The following is a 21491-nucleotide window of genomic DNA, read 5'->3' as shown; positions in this document are numbered from 1 at the left end:
GACAGAGCGCGTGAGCGTAGTTTTCACTGGAAGGATGGAAGGTAGCCATTGACAACGGTGATCCACCAACACACAGCTTGCCATAGGAGGACGTGCGTGCGTGAATCAGAAGACAGAGGAAAGCAGAGATTCAGAAGACAAAGCATTTCCAAAACTCCAACATATTCTCCATCACTGCACAACAAGTAACCTTTAATTTATGCTCTACTGGTTATTCACAATTCAATTGATAAACATAATTGACTTCCTGACTAAGATTTACAAGATAATCATAGATTGCTTCAAACCAACAATCTCCGTGGGATTCGACCCTTACTCACGTAAGGTATTACTTGGACGACCCAGTGCACTTGCTGGTCATGTGTGCGAAATTGTAAGAGAGTAACAATTTTGTGCACCAAGTTTTTGGCGCCGTTGCCGGGGATTGTTCGTGTTTGAACAACTGACGAATTATTTTGTTGCTTAGATTAGGAAAAATCTTTCTTTTTTTTTGGTTTAGAGTCTTTTATTATTTATCCCTTGTTAAAATACTTTAAACTTATAGCTCAGTTATTTAGAACGTGGTGTTTATGTTCATGATAATTGGCTATCATATTTTTTTAAAACCTTTTTCAAAAATAATTTTTCTATTAAATCCTGTGCCAAACTTTAAGTTTGGTGTTTTCAAAAATAATCTTTCTTAAAATTTTTGAAGGTCCCATAACTCATTTGGCTAGAGCGTTAATCTGTGTTCTTGGTAATTGGGTTAGAATCTTTTATACTCTTTTCAAAACCTTCTTTTTCAAAAATATTTTTTCTATTAAATCTTGTGCCAAACTTTAAGTTTGGTGTTTTCTTGTTGATTTCCCTTTGATTTTCGAAAATTTTGGTTTGGTTTTCTAAAAATTTTAAGTTTGGTGTTCTTCCTTCATGTTATTGTGTTCTTGTGAGTCTTCAAAGTGTTCTTGAGTTTCCTTGTGTCTTGATCTTAAAATTTTTAAGTTTGGTGTTCCTTGGTGTTTTCCCTCCAAAATTTTCAAAAACAAGGAGCATTAGATCTAAAAACTTTAAATCTTGTACTATCTTATTGTTTTTCTCTCTCCTCACTAAATTCAAAAATATCTTTTCAAAATATCTCTTCTAACTTCCTAACTTCTTATCTTTTCAAAATTTGTTTCAACTAACTAACTAACTTTTTGTTTGTTTCTTAACTTTTTCAAAACTACCTAACTAACTCTCTCTCTCTCTAATTTTCGAAAATATCTTCCCTCTTTTTCAAAAATTTCTGTTTTTTTTAACTAATTATTTTTATTTTTTTTTACGAAAAAAAAATTTTTTTTTTTACTTCAAAATTCAAATTCTTTTTAGTTATTTTATTTTATTTAAGTATTTACTTCTTATAAAATAAAATAAATAAAAAGGTAAATCAGTCCAAGTTATATCCATAGATCCATCATGGACATAAGTGGAAATGAACAGTCCAGGAGGACTCTGGGGTCATATTCTAACCCCTCTACTGCTTCATATGGAAGTAGCATCTGCATACCCTCCATTGGAGTCAGTAGCTTTGAGTTGAATCCTCAGCTCATTATCATGGTGCAGCAAAGTTGCCAGTATTCCGGTCTTCCACAGGAAGAACCTACAGAGTTTCTGGCACAATTTTTACAAATTGCTGACACAGTACATGATAAGGAAATAGATCAGGATGTCTACAGACTATTACTGTTTCCATTTGCTGTAAAAGATCAAGCCAAGAGGTGGTTAAATAACCAACCTAAGGCCAGCATAAGAACATGGAAACAGCTGACAGAAAAATTCCTGAATCAATATTTCCCTCCAAAAAGGATGACACAGCTAAGGCTGGACATCCAAGGATTTAAACAAGGAGATAATGAATCTCTTTATGATGCCTGGGAGAGATACAGAGAGATGCTACGAAAATGCCCCTCTGAAATGTTTTCAGAGTGGGTTCAGTTAGACATCTTCTACTATGGGCTTGCAGAAGGAGCTCGGATGTCTTTAGATTACTCAGCTGGTGGATCTATCCATATGAGAAAGACAATTGAAGAAGCTCAAGAGCTCATTGATACAGTTGCCAGGAATCAGCATCTGTATCTAAGCAGCAACCCTTCCATGAATGAAGAGGTTAAAACAGTAACTGCTGAATTCAGTACTGTAAAACAAGCTGCTGAATTCAATCAGCAATTAGATTTTCTAACAAAACAGCTAGCTGAATTCAAAGACAGGTTACAGGAGACAAGGATAGCTAATATACATATGGACGAACAGTTTAAGCAAACAAAGCAGCAGCTATCAAAGCAAATAGCAGAAGAATGCCAAGCAGTTCAATTAAGAAGTGGGAAAACATTAAATACCCCACCTCAAGGCATCAAAAATTCAAGAAATGAGCGACCCACCAAAGATTCCCCTGAGGACAGTAAGAGCCCAGGGAAAAATAATTCTGGCACTAAAACGCCAGAAAATGGGTGGAAGGCTGGCGCTGAACGCCCAGACCATGCCCAAAACTGGCGTTCAGCGCCAGAAACAAGGCAGGATTGGCGTTCAACGCCAGAAATGGGCAAGAATCTGGCGTTGAACGCCCAAAGGGGGCATAATCCAGCGTTGAACGCCCAAAATGGGCACATTTCTGGCGTTCAGGCGCCAGGAACAGACAGTGAGTTGGCGTCTAACGTCACTCCAGCTTCTGACTCTGGTACTCAATTGCCAGTGAGGGATCAGACACACACAAGTGCTGATAACAACCCCTCTAAAAAGGCTTCTTTAACCACTAAGGTTGAGGAATATAAAGCCAAGATACCTTATCCTCAAAAACTCCGGAAAGAGGAGCAGGATAAGCAATTTGCTCGCTTTGCAGATTATCTAAGGACTCTTGAAATAAAGATTCCTTTTGCAGAGGCACTTGAGCAAATACCTTCTTATGCCAAGTTCATGAAAGAGATCTTGAGTCATAAAAAGGAGTGGAGAGAAACAGAAAGAATTCTCCTCACTGAAGAATGCAGTGCAGTCATTCTGAAAAGCTTTCCTGAAAAGCTTAAAGACCCTGGGAGTTTTCTGATACCATGCATATTGGAAGGTGATTGCACCAAGACAGCCTTATGCGATCTTGGGGCAGGCATCAACCTAATACCTGCATCCACTATCAGGAAGCTTGGCTTAACTGAAGAAGTTAAACCAACCCGGATATGTCTCCAACTTGCTGATGGTTCCACAAAATACCCATCAGGCGTGATTGAGGACATGATTGTCAGAGTTGGGCCATTCGCCTTTCCCACTGACTTTGTTGTGCTGGAAATGGAGGAGCACAAGAGTGCCACTCTCATTCTAGGAAGACCCTTCCTAGCAACTGGACGATCCCTCATTGACGTCCAACAGGGGGAAATAACCCTGAGAGTCAACGATGACGAGTTCAAGTTGAACGCTGTCAAAGCCATGCAGCATCCAGACACATCAACAGACTGCATGAAAGTTGACCTTATTGACTCTTTGGTAGAAGAGATCAACATGGCTGAGAGTCTCGAATCAGAGTTGGAAGACATCTTTAAAGATGTTCAGCCTGATTTGGAGGATTCAGGGGACATGAAAGAGCCTCTGAACTTTCTTCTGAAAGAGGAAAAACCTCCTAAACCAGAGCTCAAGCCACTGCCACCATCCTTGAAATATGCATTTCTAGGAGAAGGTGACACCTTTCTAGTGATCATAAGCTCTGCTTTAAATTCACAGGAAGAGGAAGCACTTATTCAAGTGCTAAGGACACACAAGACAGCTCTTGGGTGGTCCATAGGTGACCTTAAGGGCATAAGCCCAGCTAGATGCATGCACAAAATCCTACTGGAGGATAATGCCAAACCAGTGGTTCAACCACAGAGGCGGCTAAATCCAGCCATGAAGGAAGTGGTGCAGAAAGAGGTCACCAAATTACTAGAGGCTGGGATTATTTATCCCATTTCTGATAGCCCCTGGGTGAGCCCTGTTCAAGTCGTCCCAAAAAAGGGAGGCATGACAGTGATTCATAATGAAAAAAATGAACTGGTTCCTACAAGAACAGTTACAGGGTGGCGCATGTGTATTGACTACAGAAGGCTCAATACAGCCACCAGAAAGGATCATTTTCCTTTACCATTCATAGACCAGATGCTAGAGAGACTAGCAGGTCATGATTATTACTGCTTTTTGGATGGCTACTCAGGCTATAACCAGATTGCAGTAGATCCCCAGGATCAAGAGAAAACAGCATTCACATGTCCATCCGGAGTGTTTGCTTAGAGAAGGATGCCATTTGGGCTATGTAATGCGCCTGCAACCTTCCAGAGATGCATGCTCTCTATTTTCTCTAACATGGTGGAAAAATTTCTGGAAGTCTTCATGGATGACTTCTCAGTATATGGAGACTCATTCAGCTCCTGTCTTGATCACCTGAAACTTGTTCTGAAAAGATGCCAAGAAACCAACCTAGTTTTAAACTGGGAAAAGTGTCACTTCATGGTGACTGAAGGAATTGTTCTTGGGCATAAAATCTCAAACAAGGGAATAGAGGTGGATCAAGCAAAAATAGAGGTAATTGAAAAATTACCACCACCTGCCAATGTTAAGGCAATCAGAAGCTTTCTGGGGCATGCAGGATTCTATAGGAGGTTTATAAAGGATTTTTCAAAAATCGCAAAACCTCTAAGCAATCTACTAGCTGCTGACACACCATTTGTGTTTGACACAGCATGCCTGCAAGCGTTTGAAACGCTGAAAGCTAAGCTGGTCACAGCACCAGTCATTTCTGCACCAAACTGGACATTGCCATTTGAGTTAATGTGTGATGCCAGTGATCATGCCATTGGTGCAGTATTGGGACAGAGGCATGACAAGCTTCTGCATGTCATTTATTATGCCAGTCGTATTCTAAATGATGCCCAGAAAAATTACACAACCACAGAAAAAGAACTACTTGCAGTGGTTTACGCCATTGACAAGTTCAGATCATACTTAGTAGGATCAAAAGTGATTGTGTATACTGACCATGCTGCTCTTAAATATCTATTCACAAAGCAGGATTCAAAACCCAGGCTCATCAGATGGGTATTGCTTCTGCAAGAGTTTGATATAGAAATAAGAGACAGAAAAGGGACAGAGAACCAAGTGGCTGATCATCTGTCCCGGATAGAGCCAGTGGAAGGGACGTCCCTCCCCTTTCTTGAGATCTCTGAGACGTTCCCTGATGAGCATCTATTTGCCATTCAGGAAGCACCATGGTTTGCCGATATTACAAACTATAAAGCTGCAAGGTTCATACCCAAGGAGTACAATCGAATACAAAAGAAAAAACTAGTTACTGATGCAAAGTACTACTTGTGGAATGAGCCCTATCTCTTTAAGAGATGTGCAGACGGAATCATCCGTAGGTGTGTCCCCAGAGAGGAAGCACAAAGAATCCTATGGCATTGCCACGGATCTCAATATGGAGGCCATTTCGGAGTTGAGCGAACAGCCACCAAGGTCCTCCAATGTGGGTTCTATTGGCCCACACTCTATAAAGATTCCCGAGAGTTTGTATGTAATTGTGACAGTTGCCAAAGAGCTGGTAATCTGCCTCATGGTTACGCCATGCCTCAACAAGGAATCTTGGAAATTGAGTTGTTTGACGTATGGGGAATTGACTTCATGGGACCTTTTCCACCATCATATTCAAACACTTATATTCTGGTGGCAGTTGACTATGTATCAAAATGGGTCGAGGCTATTGCCACACCCACCAATGATACTAAAACAGTGCTGAAGTTTCTCCAGAAACATATCTTTAGCAGGTTTGGTGTCCCTAGAGTGTTAATCAGTGATAGGGGCACTCACTTCTGCAATAAACAGCTTTACTCTGCCATGGTTCGGTATGGAATTCGCCACAAAGTGGCCACACCATATCATCCACAAACCAATGGGCAAGCTGAAGTCTCTAACAGAGAATTAAAGAGAATCCTGGAACGGACAGTAAATACCCGTAGAAAGGATTGGGCAAGGAGCTTGGATGATGCTCTGTGGGCTTACAGAACAGCATTCAAGACCCCTATAGGGACCTCTCCATACCAACTCGTATATGGTAAGGCATGCCACTTGCCCGTGGAACTGGAACATAAGGCCTACTGGGCAACCAGATTCCTAAACTTTGATGCCAAATTAGCAGGAGAAAAAAGATTGCTCCAGCTAAATGAGCTAGAGGAGTTCAGATTCACAGCTTTCGAAAATGCCAAGTTATATAAAGAAAAATAAAAAAAGTGGCATGACAGAAAGCTGTCATCTAGAATCTTTAAACCAGGACAGAAGGTTCTGTTGTTTAACTCTAGACTCAGGCTATTCCCCGGGAAACTGAAATCCCGGTGGAGGGGACCATACGTGATTACAAGTGTATCACCATATGGTTATGTGGAGCTTCAAGATATTGATTCTGATAAGAAGTTCATTGTCAATGGACAGAGAATCAAGCATTATCTTGAAGGCAACACTGAGCAAGAATGCTCAAGGCTGAAGCTAGATTAAAAGCTCAGCAAAGTCCAGCTAAGGACAGTAAAGAAGCGCTTGTTGGGAGGCAACCCAATTTTTATTCATTCTCATGATTTTTCATGTTTTATTAGGTTCATGATCATGTGGAGTCACAAAATAAATATTAAAAATTGAAAACGGAATCAAAAACAGCAGAAGAAAAATCACACCCTGGAGGAAGCACCTGTCTGGCGTTCAACGCCAGAACAGAGCATGGTTCTGGCGTTCAACGCCAGAAATGGCTAGTAAATGGGCGTTGAACGCCCAAAATGGGCACCAACCTGGCGCTGAACGCCCAGAGTTGTGTGCAATTCCCTCTTCTTTTGCTCGAGGGCGAGCAACATTCTAAGTTTGGTGTGGTAAAACAATTATGTAAAGGATCTATAGCTCAGTGGTAGAACATGTGGCTGCAAATCAAGAGATACCTCAGGGGATGCACTTCCCTCCACATAATTATTGGAAGCAACTGAGGATAGAAATACCAAAAATCACTAGGAATCAAGCCACAAAGGCAAGGAAGAGACATAAAAGAGCTCAAGAACATCATTGGTGCCTCAAGAAGGAAATGCCATCATCACTAAGGTGGACTCATTCCTTGTTCTTACTTTCTCTGTTTTTTGTTTTCTCTATGATAAGTGCTTATCTATGTCTGTGTCTTCATTACATGATCATTAGTAGTAATTAGTGTCTAGTTTGATTTTATCCCCAATTAAGTTATAGTATATTTTTCTCATCATCAGCAAACATGAATAAAATAGTAGATCTTTTGAATAAGAGGCAATAAAATTTCGAGTTTAATAAGAGAAATTCTAATTAGTTAAATGTGGTGGCAATGCTTTCTGTCTTCTGAATGAATGCTTGAACAGTGCATATGTCTTTTGAATTTGTTGTTTAAGACTGTTAAATATGTTGGCTCTTGAAAGAATGATGAAAATGAGACATGTTATTGATAATCTGAAAAATCATAAAAATGATTCTTGAAGCAAGAAAAAGCAGCAAAGAACAAAGCTTGCAGAAAAAAAAAAAAAAGAAAAAAGAAAAAAAGAAGCAAGCAGAAAAAGCCAATAACCCTTAAAACCAAAAGGCAAGGGCAAATAAAAGGGATCCCAAGGCTTTGAGCATCAGTGGATAGGAGGGCCTAAAGGAATAAAATCCTGGTCTAAGCGGCTAAACCAAGCTGTCCCTAACCATGTGCTTGTGGCGTAAAGGTGTCAAGTGAAAACTTGAGACTGAGCGGTTAAAGTCAAGGTTCAAGCGAAACGAAGAGTGTGCTTAAGAACTCTGGACACCTCTAATTGGGGACTTTAGCAAAGCTGAGTCACAATCTGAAAAGGTTCACCCAGTTATGTGTCTGTGGCATTTATGTATCCGGTGGTAATACTGGAAAACAAAGTGCTTAGGGCCACGGCCAAGACTCATAAAGAAGCTGTGTTCAAGAATCATCACACTGAACTAAGAGAATCAATAACACTATCTGAATTCTGAGTTCCTATAGATGCCAATCACTCTGAGCTTCAATGGATAAAGTGAGATGCCAAAACTGTTCAGAAGCAAAAAGCTACTAGTCCCGCTCATCTAATTAGGATCTGAGCTTCAATCAAAAACTCTGAGATATTATTGCTTCTCAACCTATTAGTCTTCTATTTTATTTGTCTAGTTGCTTGAGGACAAGCAACAGTTTAAGTTTGGTGTTGTGATGAGCGGATATTTTATACGCTTTTTGGGGATAATTTCATATAGTTTTGAGTATGTTTTAGTTAGTTTTTAGTCTATTCTATTAGTTTCTAGGAATAATTCATGTTTCTGGATTTTACTATGAGTTGTGTGTTTTTCTGTAATTTCAGGTATTTTTCTGGCTGAAATTGAAGGAGCTGAGCAAAAATCTGATTCAGGCTGAAAAAGGACTGCTAATGCTGTTGGATTCTGACCTCCCTGTACTCAAAGTGGATTTTCTGGAGCTAAAGAACTCGAAATGGCGTTTTTCCAATTGCGTTGGAAAGTAGATATCCAGGGCTTTCCAGCAATATATAATAGTCTATACTTTGCACAAGAATAGACGACGTAAACTGGCGTTCAACGCCAGTCCTCTGCCCAATTCTGGCGTCCAGCGCCAGAAAAGGATCAAAAGCTGGAGTTGAACGCCCAAACTGGCATAAAAACTGGCGTTCAACTCCACAAATGGCCTCTGCACGTGAATTGCTTAAGTCTCAGCCCTAGCACACACCAAGCGGGCCCCAGAAGTGGATCTCTGCATCATCCATCATAGTTTATCCAATTTTTGTAAACCTAGGCTACTAGTTTAGTATTTAAACAACTTTTAGAGACTTATTTTGTATCTCATGACATTTTAGATCAAAACTTTGTATTCTCTGACGGCATGAGTCTCTAAATCCCATTGTTGGGGGTGAGGAGCTCTGCTGTGTCTCAATGAATTAATGCAAGTATTTCTGTTTTCCATTCAAACACGCTTGTTCCTATCTAAGATGTTCATTCGCGCTTAACTGTGATGGAGATGATGAGCTGTGACACTCATCACCTTCCTCAAATCATGAACGTGTGCCTGACAACCACCTCCGTTCTATATACGATTGAATGAGTATCTCTTAGATTCCTTAATCAGAATCTCCGTGGTATAAGCTAGAACTGATGGCGGTATTCATGAGAATCCGGAAAGTCTAAACCTTGTCTGTGGTATTCCGAGTAGGATTCAAGGATTGAATGACTGTGACGAGCTTCAAACTCCTGAAGGCTGGGCGTTAGTGACAGACGCAAAAGGATAGTAAATCCTATTCCAACCGGATCGAGAACCAACCGGTGATTAGCCGTGCTGTGACAGAGCGCGTGAGCGTAGTTTTCACTGGAAGGATGGAAGGTAGCCATTGACAACGGTGATCCACCAACACACAGCTTGCCATAGGAGGACGTGCGTGCGTGAATCAGAAGACAGAGGAAAGCAGAGATTCAGAAGACAAAGCATCTCCAAAACTCCAACATATTCTCCATCACTGCACAACAAGTAACCTTTAATTTATGCTCTACTGGTTATTCACAATTCAATTGATAAACATAATTGACTTCCTGACTAAGATTTACAAGATAATCATAGATTGCTTCAAAGCAACAATCTCCGTGGGATTCGACCCTTACTCACATAAGGTATTACTTGGACGACTCAGTGCACTTGCTGGTCATGTGTGCGAAATTGTAAGAGAGTAACAATTTTGTGCACCACTATTCAACAAATTCCAAAGTATGCAAAATTTTTGAAAGACTTGTGTACACACAAGGATAGGATAGGAGAATTGGAGACATTATCCTTAGGTAGTTCAATTTCTTCCTTGATGGAACCTATTCCAAAGAAATGTGATGACCCTGGACCTTGTTTGGTGTCTTGTTGTATTGGTGGACGCATGTTTCATGATTGTATGTGTGACATGGGAGCTTGTGTAAGTATCATGCCGCTTTCTGTTTTTGTGCGGTTGAATTTAGCTCCATTAAAGAAGTCGGCGGCGAGATTTGCCTTAGCCGATAAAAGTGTGATCACGGTGATGGGAATAGCAGAAGATGTACTTGTGGCGATCAAGGATTTGGTCTTTCTGGTTGACTTTTACATCCTTGAAATGCCCCCAACAGAAAATAGAAGCTCATCCTCCGTTCTACTTGGTAGACCCTTCCTCAAGACCTCCAAATTCAAGTTAGATGCCTTCACCGGCACATATTCCTTTGGGGTTGGAGACAAGACTATCAAGTTCAATTTGGAAGAATCCATGAAGTATCCTCCCGAAGAGCATTCCATGCTCCGATGTGATGTAACTGATGAAGTGGTAGCGAAAGTGCAAGAAGAAGACCACAACAAGCTATGCTACCCCATTGATGAGGAGACGGATGGCCAAGAGGATGAACATGAGAAAGTTGTTGAGAATAAACTCCGTGAGCTTGATGACAAGGAACCTCAGCTTGAGGCAAAGAGCGAACTAAAGCCTCTTCCATCTCATTTGAAGTATACTCTGTTAGCGGTTGACTACGTGTCAAAGTGGGTAGAAGCAATACCTACCCGCCTTGACGACGCCAATACCATCATTTCTTTTATTAGGAATAATATTGTATGTCGTTATGGGTCGCCACGAGCAATCATGAGCAACCAAGGATCACACTTTTGTAACAGGAAAGTAGAGGCACTGCTCAAGCGCTATGGAGTGTCGCATAAGGTTGCTACTGCTTATCATCCGCAAACCAATGGACAAGCGGAAGTGTCCAACCGGGAGATTAAGAGAATCTTGGAGAAAGTGGTCAATCCATAAAGAAAGGATTGGAGCCTCCGGTTAGGAGATGCACTATGGGCGTATAGAACGGCCTACAAGACTCCGTTAGGGATGAGTCCCTTCCGGATCGTCTATGGTAAGGCATGGCACCTTCCGGTAGAGATTGAACACAAAGCCTATTGGGTGGTAAAGCGATGCAACATGGATTTGACCCAAGCAGGAGTGGCTAGAAAATTACAGCTAGAGGAGCTAGAGTGTTTGAGGAACGAAGCGTATGAGAATGCCCGGATTTACAAGGAGAAGACTAAAGCATTCCATGACCATCACATCCGGAAGAAGGACTTTCAAGAAGGTGATGAGGTTCTCCTCTACAACTCGAGGCTTCGATTCATGCCTGGCAAGCTCCGCTCTAGATGGGAAAGACCTTTCAAGGTGAAGGAGATAAAGCCCTATGGAGTGGTGGAGTTGTTTGATCCTAAAAGTGAAGCAACTTTCAAGGTGAATAGACATAGAGTAAAGAAGTACCATGGCTACAAGCTCCCAAAGGAGCTAGAGGTGTTCCTACTGACGGATGCACCTAGAGCAGGAGAAGCTTGAGCGACTGACCGTCCAACTTAAGGACGTAAAAGAAAAGTGCTTGGTGGGAGGCACCCCACCGTGGTAAGATCTTCCTTGTGTATACCATCTTGCTTTTAGCTTTAGATTCTTGTGAATTTTGTGACTTCTTGATGATTGTTGATTGCATAGGATTGTTAGTTTTGTTGATCTTGTTAGGTAACTAGGATGTGTAAATAGATTTCATCATTTTGGTATGGACGAATTGTTGAAGTAGAGAGAATGCTATGTTTTGAATAACGCATGAATTTGTGAAGTGTTCTCTTGCCTACTAGCCTAAGAACCTACCAAAAATGTGTTAGAATAGCTCTTTAGATGTTGTGAAAAAAAAGAGAAAAAGGAAAAATGGGCACCGACGCGCCAGCGCACCGTGCGTGCGTGCGCCGGTGGGGCATTTCTAACTCCCGGGCCTAATTCCCGAGAGTCATGCCCACTTTATGCCCATTTCGCGCCAGGCACCCACGCGTCCACGTGCTTGCCGCCTGCGCGCCCTTTGCACTTTGGTCATCGACGCGCAAGCGCACTATGCGCGCGCGCGCTGATGGTGCAATCTGAACTCTCTGGTACAAAAACCAGAGAGTTGTGCCACACTTGTGCCTAACATGTGCCCGTACCAACGTGTCCGCGCACTACGCGCATCCGCGCCGGTTGCCAATTAACTCAAGTACGCGTCCGCGCACTGTGCGTGTCTGTGCGCCTGCGCCACATGCCAACTCCAGGCTAGGGGCAAGACTACCCTCGCGCGCGCGCGTCAATGATGCGCACGCATCCCTCGCTCTACCTTCACTAACGCGCCAGCGCACTTTGCGCGCGCGCGTCGGTTGCGCGAATCAGTTTTAAAGCTGCGCGCCCTGCTTCTCTCCCTCGCCCACTTTCTTTCTTATTTCTTTCTTCTTCTTTCTCCATCACCTCTCTTCTCTTCTTCTTCTTCCACAATCCACCACCACCGTCTCCGGCCACTCACCGGCGACCACCACCTCTTCCGGTGGCGCTACATTTCTTCTATTTCTTTCTCATCTTCACAAAAGAAAATTCAACCTTGTTCTTCTACACTTCTCAAGGTTCTACTTCTTCCATATCTCATCCATTACTTTATTTGCATTAATTCATCTTCTAGTTAGATTTTTCTTGTTGATTTACTTAATCTTTCCTTATCTTTTGTCAATATGTGATGCTTATTTGATGATTGATATCTCATTTTAGGCCTCAAGTTGGTTGAGTATCTCATAATTGCTCACTGCTTGTTCACTACACGCCAAGTGTTCGAGGAATTTCATGAATGCCATTTTGGTTTATTTTAATCATGTACTTTCAATTTGGTGCTTCTCCTCATTCACTTGCTTTCTTCTAAATGCATTGAGTGCACTTTGCTTGCTAATTAGATACTTATTGAACATGACTTGCTCTTTGTTATGGATGCTTGAGATCATTCTTCTCATGCCATTTTGCATGCTTTACCTCCTCTTGCATCCCATGCCAAGTGTTGTGACCCATGTCTCTATGATTACTTTGTTGCCATATCTCTTTTGGGCACTACCCTTCACTTGCATGTTTTTTTCTTAACATGATTCTTTGGGTTTAATGTTTTCTTGTTTCCCTTCATTTCTCAGGATGGCCACCAAGAAAGTCAAGGCGAAAGCTCCAAGGAAACCGGCCGCAAAAAGGGCACCCCAAAGGCCAAACTCTAAGGCGCACTCTTCATTAGGAGCCAAACCTCTATCCAAGAAAGCGAAGACACCCGCTCTTATTGATGAGAATGAAAAGAGCAAACCGGCAAAAGATTCTTCAAGGTTCCCCAACCGCTTCTGTGAACTTATGTTCCCCTTCATAGCTGTGAGGAACTATCATCCTGAGCATCTACTCGCTCCGCCGGACAAAGTTTCTCCTTGTATTCTACCCCGTATTGAACGGCGATGATGGGAGTTTCTTTTGAGAAAACCAAGGGAGATCAACCTCTCTTAGGTGGAAGAATTCTACACTAACTACCATCTTCCCTCTCTTCAATTGGTATACATGCGCCGGAAGCAAGCCTCAGTTTCAGAGGAGGCTATTCAGTAAGTGTTTAATGTCCTACCGGTACCAAGTGACATGGATGGCTACCAAGAAGTCCTACGTCAGCGAGAAGAGTTTGGATTCAATTGGGACTCGATCCTCCGAGTCATTGCTGAGCCAGAGACATTTTGGATCCAAGGTCGACTCTGGATGCGGCCCAAGAGCATTGACGCACGTTCACTCACTGTAGAAGCTAGAGCTTGGGCCCAGATCCTATCTCACTATGTGCTACCTAGCACCCACAAGTCATCCTTCACGGCGGATCTCGCCTTGCTTGTTTGGTATGTTCTCACGGAGAGACCGGTGAACATTCCGCTTCTTGTTAAGCAAGCGATGAGTCAAGTACACACCCGGGGTAATTTGCCATTTCCAGCATTGGTATCTGACTTAGTTGCTGCCGTGGGTGTTCCTTGGGAAGCCACGGATATGAAGATTATAGTTCCGGCTAAGGGCGATGTGGTCCCAAGCGGAAAATACCTACATCTTTCCATGAACAACCCAAGCCCTGACATGGCCCCTCCACTTATTTTTCCTTCTACCTCATCATCACCACCACCACTGAGATCCACACATCAAAGGATAGAAGATCTACACCGGAAGATTGATAGATATGAGCGGCGCAACCAACGCCGATACACTTATATCAAGAAGCTTCTGCGTTGTGTTACCCCTAGCATGGAGGAACCCGAAATATTCACATCCACCTCAAACCCAAGTGATGGGAGCTCTGATGAAGGGGGTAGTGATGGTTCCGGTCCCGACCGTCCCTTGCGCATTGTTGGTAGCACGGAGGACCGTGCTGAATTCTAAGTGTGGGGAGGTTGTTTGATCGATCTCCATGGGTAACAATCTCTTCCTTTCAATACCCATGGATTTATCTTTTGCTTAGTAGTTAGTGCATTGCATGTATAGTTAGTCTTGCTTGTAAATATTCCTTTCATGGTAGTTAATCTCTATAGAGTTTCTTGGTCAAAATAATGACTTCTTCCTCAAGAAACTGTGATTTTGGGGTACCCTACCAAATTTTGAAAAAAAAATTTTGCGGAAAACTTGCTTTAAGAATGTATTTTGGAACATAGTGATTGAGCTAAGAACACAAGCATGTAAGTTTTGAGCCTATTGCATGGTTACATCTTCTAACTATCATTTTCCATTCTTGTGTGCATTATTCTCTCTCTATGATTGTAATCCTTGCTTTTTCTGATTCTATATGTCCATTACTTGTGTATGAATGTATTTACATGATCGAGGCCGTCGTTTCGATAGTCACTTCTCCCAAATGGCCTTAAACCTTTTATCTACCATTGCTAACCAATTTTGAGCCTATGATAAACCCTCTTTGTTCTTAAAAAGAGCACATCAACAACCTTAAGCAGAAAACCATGAATGTCCCTAAATTTGGATCCTTGATTAGCTTAGGTAAAGTTAGGATGTATATCATTCAATTGGGAGGGTATACTTAGGAATTTGGGTAGATGTAAGGAGGTGTATTGTAGTTGTAATTGAAAATTCTAGGATTTGAGAACATACTCATGTATTGGATGATTGAACCATATGCATTGAAACTTTTGTACAAAAAACCCCAAGAAAAAAAAAGGGGACCAAAAAAAAAAAGAAAAAAGAGTAGAAATTCATATGTGTATATATGAGAATGTATGAAAAAGAAAAGAAAAAAATATATAAGAGACAAAAATATGAAAAAAAGAGAGAAAACAATGAAATGGAACAAAAATGCCCCAAGATAAAGTAATAAAAACAATGCATATAGGATGTGAATTGAAAAGAATGCATGAGTATGCAAAAAGTGAAACTCAAGGGTAGCTAGGTAATGCATTATAGTTTTATAGGTTGTTCTATGTGTCTAGTGGGATTCTAGGTTAATCAAGGACTCAAATTTTAAGCTCACTTGGCCATATACATCCTTACCTTCACCCTAGCCACGTTACAATCCGTGATAATACCTCATGATACTTGTATGCATGCATTAAGTAATTGTTGATTGTCAGATGAAAGAAAAATCTTGGAAAGCATGATTAGGAGAGGATTGAGTGAGGAACCCTATACACTCGAGCAAATAGAGCGGATACACTTCCGGTGAAGGTTCGATGCTCAACTCCTTATTCCCGGCTTTCACAAGCGTTCATTTAGCAAGTTGTATGCACTTCATGCTGATGTTCAAATTGGTAGGATTCATGAACTACATATCATTTTTACCCTATATTCTCATATGTGTTCTTGGAGGATGAATTTATCCTTGACCAAGTAGATAGATGATTTTACATTAGTTGCATGCATTCACTTAGGTAGTTTGCATTTCATAAACCCTTTCTCACCATGATCTTTGGTCTTTTTATTTTAAGCATGAGGACATGCTTGGTTTAAGTGTGGGGAGATTTGATAAACCCCAATTTTGTAGTTTATATTGTGTAGAATTTGGAGAGTTTTGTCAATATTTTCCGCACTTATTCACAAGAAATGCATGGTTTTGTGTTCTCTTCCTAATATTGCTCCATGATGAAAAACATGCTTATTTTGCCTTAGAATTGCTATATTTTGATCCTCTTTTATTGCCATTCGATGCCGTGATGTATTTGTTAAGTGATTTCAAGATTAATAGGGTAAGAATAGCCTAGAAGAGAGAAAGAAAGCATGCACAAGAGGAAAGAACATGAAGATTTGGATTTTGGGAACTTCAGCACCGGCGCGCACACGCACTCCACGCGCACGCATGGATGAGGATAGCTAGAAGCGGCACGCAAGGAGGGACGCATCCGCGGGGGCCAGAGAATTCCAACCGACGCGCACGCGCACTTGGCGCGCACGCGCGGAAAGCTGCACGTGACCTCATTAAATGTAATCGTGCCTGGAGATTTTTGAGGCTCACTAGGCCCAAATTCAAGCTGTTTCTGCATGGAAAAGACCCAAGGATGCAAGGGAAAAATGGGGGGATCATTCATTTTACACTTAGACACATTTTTAGCTAGTTTTTGGTTCTTTGTTTTTCTAGAGAGAGAAACCCTTGTTCCTCTCTAGATCTAGCTTTAATTTGATCTTCCCTTGTTGAATTCTGAATTGGATCTTATTAATTACTAGTTTTACTTGTTTAATTTGAATTCCCTAGTATAATTTTGCTTAGATCTTGTATTAGTTTTATGAATTCTTGTCAATTGTCAATTTCTACCCATTTCATGAATGTTGTGAATCTAGCTTTGTTAATGTTACATTGATGATTTCTATGATTAATTGTGTTGTTTGAGTGATTGTATGTTGATAATTGTTAGTGGGTATTTTCTAGTTTCAATTTAATTGCATTTTGAACATGTCTTATGTTAATTCTTACCATGTGTTTGATGAATTGTTTACCTTGATTATGGAGTAGTTCTTTTTACTCTTGGCCTAGGCTAAGGGAATTGGGTAAATTTGAGTCATTGGGTCTAATGGATTTGATGATTTGGGAACTCTTAGTGGTCAATTTGATAGCCATTGACACTAGCCTACTACTAGGTTAATTAGTAGTGAGGTTAGACCTTATGGGTTGATGTTGACTAAGCCATTTAACGTACTTCAAGTATAGAAGTAGACTTAATGAGTTTGGTTCCTCATAATTGTCAAGATATGGTTATTAGACAAGGATAGTGACCCCAATTCCCATGCCTAGCCAAGAGTTGCTTTTATTATTCATATTTGAAAACTCAAATTCCTACTTGTCTTTCCTTAGTTATAGTCATTGCTAAGTTTTAGAATAGAATTATATTGAAGGTTTTCTCATTAGTTTGGAATTTCTCACATCTTGCTTAGCCATTTGAATTAGTTTCTTGCATTTTAAGATTACTCGCTTGTTAAGCTTTCTCATTTAATTTCTTGCTCATAACTCACAACCCCGGATTTCTAACTAATGTTGAAGCACATGTTTGCCCATTCTTCGTAAGACGACCCGAGGTTTGAATACTTCGGTTATTTTTATTGGTTGAACTTGTGACAACCAAATTCCTTTCTAAATTTGATCCTCAAGGATTTTTGTTGGTAGAGCTATACTTGCAACGTAACTTTATTGAGAAATTCTTTACCGACATAGTCCATGAGCGCGCATCAAATTTTTGGCGCCATTGCCGGGGAATGGTTGCAACATATGCCTTGATATTGGTTATGTGAATATGTGAATATTGTAGATAGTTTACTTTCTTTCAATATTTAGGTGTAGTTTAGATTTTTCTTATATTTGTGCTATGACTCTCAAGTTTGATGACTCGGTCTCAACCAAATTCTAGCTTAGCCGATTTTGATCCCGAAATTAAAAGAACTTTGTTACACACTCGGCAAGCTAGACGGCGGTTGGACTATACGGCTAGTACTTCAGACTCTCTTGAGGAACATACCAAATCACTAGACGTCACCGAGAGTGACTTGGAGTCTGCTACTTCCTATTCTTCTGTTGGCACTACTAATACATCTTTGCATCCTACAGGTGAGCCACACATGGCGAAACCATGCTGGATCACTTTGTATGAGCAAGGAGCTCCGGATATCATACTTCAACCGTTGCAAGCAAGGTATCCTAACCTTGATCCAAACTTTGAATTGAAGAGTAGCTTGATAAATCTACTTCCTAAGTATCATGGGTTGTCGGGTCAAGACCCCATCCGACATCTAAAGGATTTTCAAGTTGCTTGTTCTACGGCTCGAAGGCATGGAGCCGATGAGGTGGCTATCATGGTCTTCGCCTTCCCTTTCTCTCTTGAAGGGCAAGCAAAGACATGGTTTTATTCGCTACCGGATGAGATTGTGACCAACTGGGATTTCTTGATAAGAGAGTTTCTTGATAAATTCTTCCCACCGGAGAAGACCGACTACATCCGGAAGGAGATTTCGGGCATAATGCAAAGAGACCAAGAGAGTTTGTACGAGTATTGGTCTCGGTTCAACAGGCTATTAGAGTTATGTCCACACCATGGAATGACCACTCACTTGCTCATTAGCTACTTTACCGGAGGTCTTTGTGTGGAAGATAGAAGATATCTCACCGCTTCTAGTGGTGGTTCCCTTTCGAAAAACAAGACGGAGGGAGAAGCTTGGAATTTGATAAGGAATGTTGCCGAGGCTACACAACACACAAGGGTGAGAAGTAATCCTCTCAAAGGTGTGGTAGAACCGTCACCTTCCAAAGCAATCCTAACCAAAGCACTTGGGGATATGACCACCATCCTTACACAAATCCAAAAGGATCAAAAGGAATACTACTCCATCCAAGCCATCCAAGCCCCACCTCCAGTTGCTCAAATTGAAGGCCCTCCTAGGATTTGTAGTTTGTGCTCTAGCACCACTCATTACACCAATCAATGCCATCAAATCCAAGAGGAGCATGCCCTTGTAGTGGCCAATGTGAATTACAACAACCGTCTACCCTATCCTTCTCAAAGCCAAAACAACTACCCTCATGGTAGTAATCAACATCAAGGGTGGAGGGATAATGCACAAGGGAGCAATCAAAACCAAAGATGGAACAACTCTCCTTCTCATCACAACAACAACCAATCTTCATCTCAATACCACCATAACAACACCAACTACCAAGCCAACCAAAGTCACTCCAACCAAAACCAAAACAACTACACCAAGTACCAAGCACCATACCATAGACAACAATCCAACCAAACCTCTCCATCTTCCACCAACCAAGTTGATGAGCTTAGAGCCGCTATGGAGAAACGAGATGAGAGCAACAAGGCTCAATTTTAATTTTATTAGAAGATTGGAAATAAACAGCAACATATTATCATAAAAGTATACTCTTTATTAAGTTTGTAGAAGATGTGATGGTATGGAACTTGAAACATACATATTCAAATAAAAATTCCATGTCTAGGAGTCAATATTATATTTGTTGCATACCTATTATGGGATTGCCAACTTGCCAGTTACCAGAGTGCAAAATACAAACTGACCTTTTAGAAAAGCCTATCTATATATGGTTGTGCACGTTTGCTTTCAATTTTGTTTTTTATTTTTTAGATAACTAAGAAAAATAAAAATAACCAGAGACAATCTTATTTAGTTTTTCAAAACATATTGTTTCAATTTAGAATATGATTTATTGTCACAAAAATTGAAACAGACGCATACAGGGTACAGCACATAAAACTGAACTTTGTTATTCAATTACTTAATTTGTCATTCAATTATTTAATTTATATATAATACATATTAAAATGTAAAATATATAATAAATATATGTATGATAACACACATACAAACGTGTATATACACATACATACAAATATATTTGTATAGCTGATTTTTGTGTATTTTTGGAAAAAAATAAACCTCACAATTATGAATTCACTCTTAAAGGTTTAATTAAACAACAATATTATATTTGTCTTGTACTAAATAAAGTGACTATATCCTACAAATAATTATGTAAATAAGACACTAAAATCTGTTTGTGTACATGTATTATTCTTTTTTTTTTATTGAATAGTTAGTGTAAATAGGACAGAAAAATCTATTTGTGTTTTTCTTGATTGTCAAGTAATGGGTTTTGAATTTTTTTTTGCAGATGGGAGAGATGTTGGATATTATGTTTCATCACAGGGATGATTTCAAAGAAGATCAAGAAGGAACAATGGTATATTATCCGGATAATAAGGCTTGTTCGTAATGCGGACCATAGCCAAGAACAAGGTGAAACTAAACAATCACACTGGAGTGCTCACACCAGTTATAAAGAGTCAACTGGAGAAAGTTAGAAAAGAATCTAAGAATTGGAAGCCTATTTGGACAGGGGACAACGGATACGAAAAGTTTGAGGTGCATGGCCACCCAACTAATCATGTGATGGACTTAGGAAAAAGACTATGCACTTGCCAATTTTTGATGCTTACAGGTTATTTGCATTGCTATAATAATTGTTTTTGTGCTATAGTAATAATCTGATTAATGGTATATGACTAAAACCCATGGTTGTTGTGGCTGTTGTTTGTATGTAGGTATTCCTTGTGTGCATGCATGTACTACACTGTCTCGGGTTAACAAGCCACCAGAAGACTTTTGTCATTGCTTGCTAACAATGGAGTCATATAGGAAAACATATAATTATCATATTAATCCAATTCTTGGACAACCATTATGGGAGCATGCAGAAGAATGTAACAGTCCACATGCACTAAAAATAAAGAGGAAACCTGGAAAACTACAGATGAAAAGACGGATGGATGCTGATGAGAAGGGTGGTGGAGGATCTAAAAAGTCTAAAGCTGATCCCAAGCCTCAGAGTAACAATGGAGATAATGTTCATCTAACGAGGCAGTTGGGCCCCTTTACTTGTAGTTTCTGTGGTGATAAAGGACATACAAAGAGAGGTTGTAAGAAGAAGAGAGCTTGTGATGCTACTGCAGCTGCTGAGGCTAATAAGAAGAAGAAAAATGAAGGAGGTGCCCCTGCATCTGAGCAGCAACTTCAGCAGCCTTAAGATGATGGTAACCAACGTGATGGAGAAGACAATCCTCTTGTGCAGTCTACTAAGATTGGCCAAGTCACTTCTGATGTATAACCTGTAGAGATAGATATATCTTAGCCAACTGCTTCTGATGTAGAAGATTCTCAAAAGGTAACTTCCTATTTATATTTCTTAAATTTTTTGTGATTCAAGTGAATCATCATTTATGTGTAATGTAAATAATTTCTAAGATCATGGAATAAAAAGGCCTTCAAAATTATCACCAAGGAGAAGATCCTCTCCACTAGCAACTTCTGTCCCAGTGAATCCGATGCAGGGTGCTAGTTCAGGAACTGCAACAAGACTTGTCAATTACATGAAGTTCATCCCAACTCCAGGATTTAAGGCTCCAAGAAAGAAGAATTGAAGACTTTAGCTTAATATGTATAGGGCTATCTGTTTTGATGTTAATACTTTTTGCTAGACAAAGACTACACAAGGAAAAAACAATCATTTATGTTTTGCTATAAAGTCCTCTCTTTTGAGGCAACTTTGTTTAACATGCTCATGTTAGTTGGCTGCCGTTTGTGTTATGTGACTAACTGTGA

General features: G+C 40.4%; 1 protein-coding gene across 1 annotated transcript; it reads left to right on the top strand.

The window, feature by feature from the left end:
* The first annotated feature begins 20105 nt into the window (after nucleotides 1-20105).
* LOC148569972 (uncharacterized) lies at nucleotides 20106-20916 on the top strand. The gene is made up of 2 exons (XM_088506762.1): nucleotides 20106-20331; nucleotides 20435-20916. Exons 1-2 carry the CDS (start codon nucleotides 20106-20108, stop codon nucleotides 20914-20916), a joined length of 708 nt encoding a protein of 235 aa, XP_088362888.1.
* The last annotated feature ends 575 nt before the right edge of the window (nucleotides 20917-21491 follow it).

This window comes from Arachis ipaensis, chromosome B3 (assembly GCF_059453495.1).
Source record: "Arachis ipaensis isolate K30076 ecotype BB chromosome B3, ASM5945349v1, whole genome shotgun sequence".
In the NCBI taxonomy this organism is placed as follows: domain Eukaryota; kingdom Viridiplantae; phylum Streptophyta; class Magnoliopsida; order Fabales; family Fabaceae; genus Arachis; species Arachis ipaensis.
Note: the sequence above shows the minus strand (reverse complement) of the source record. Positions and strands in the feature narration are given on the sequence as shown.

What these genes read in the sequence shown, in the direction of transcription:
- LOC148569972 (XM_088506762.1), top strand. Translation starts at nt 20,106, where the DNA reads ATGCGGACCATAGCCAAGAACAAGGTGAAACTAAACAATCACACTGGA. An exon ending in CCAATTTTTGATGCTTACAG is followed by an intron (nt 20,332 to 20,434) that starts GTTATTTGCATT and finishes GTTTGTATGTAG; the next exon opens with GTATTCCTTGTGTGCATGCA.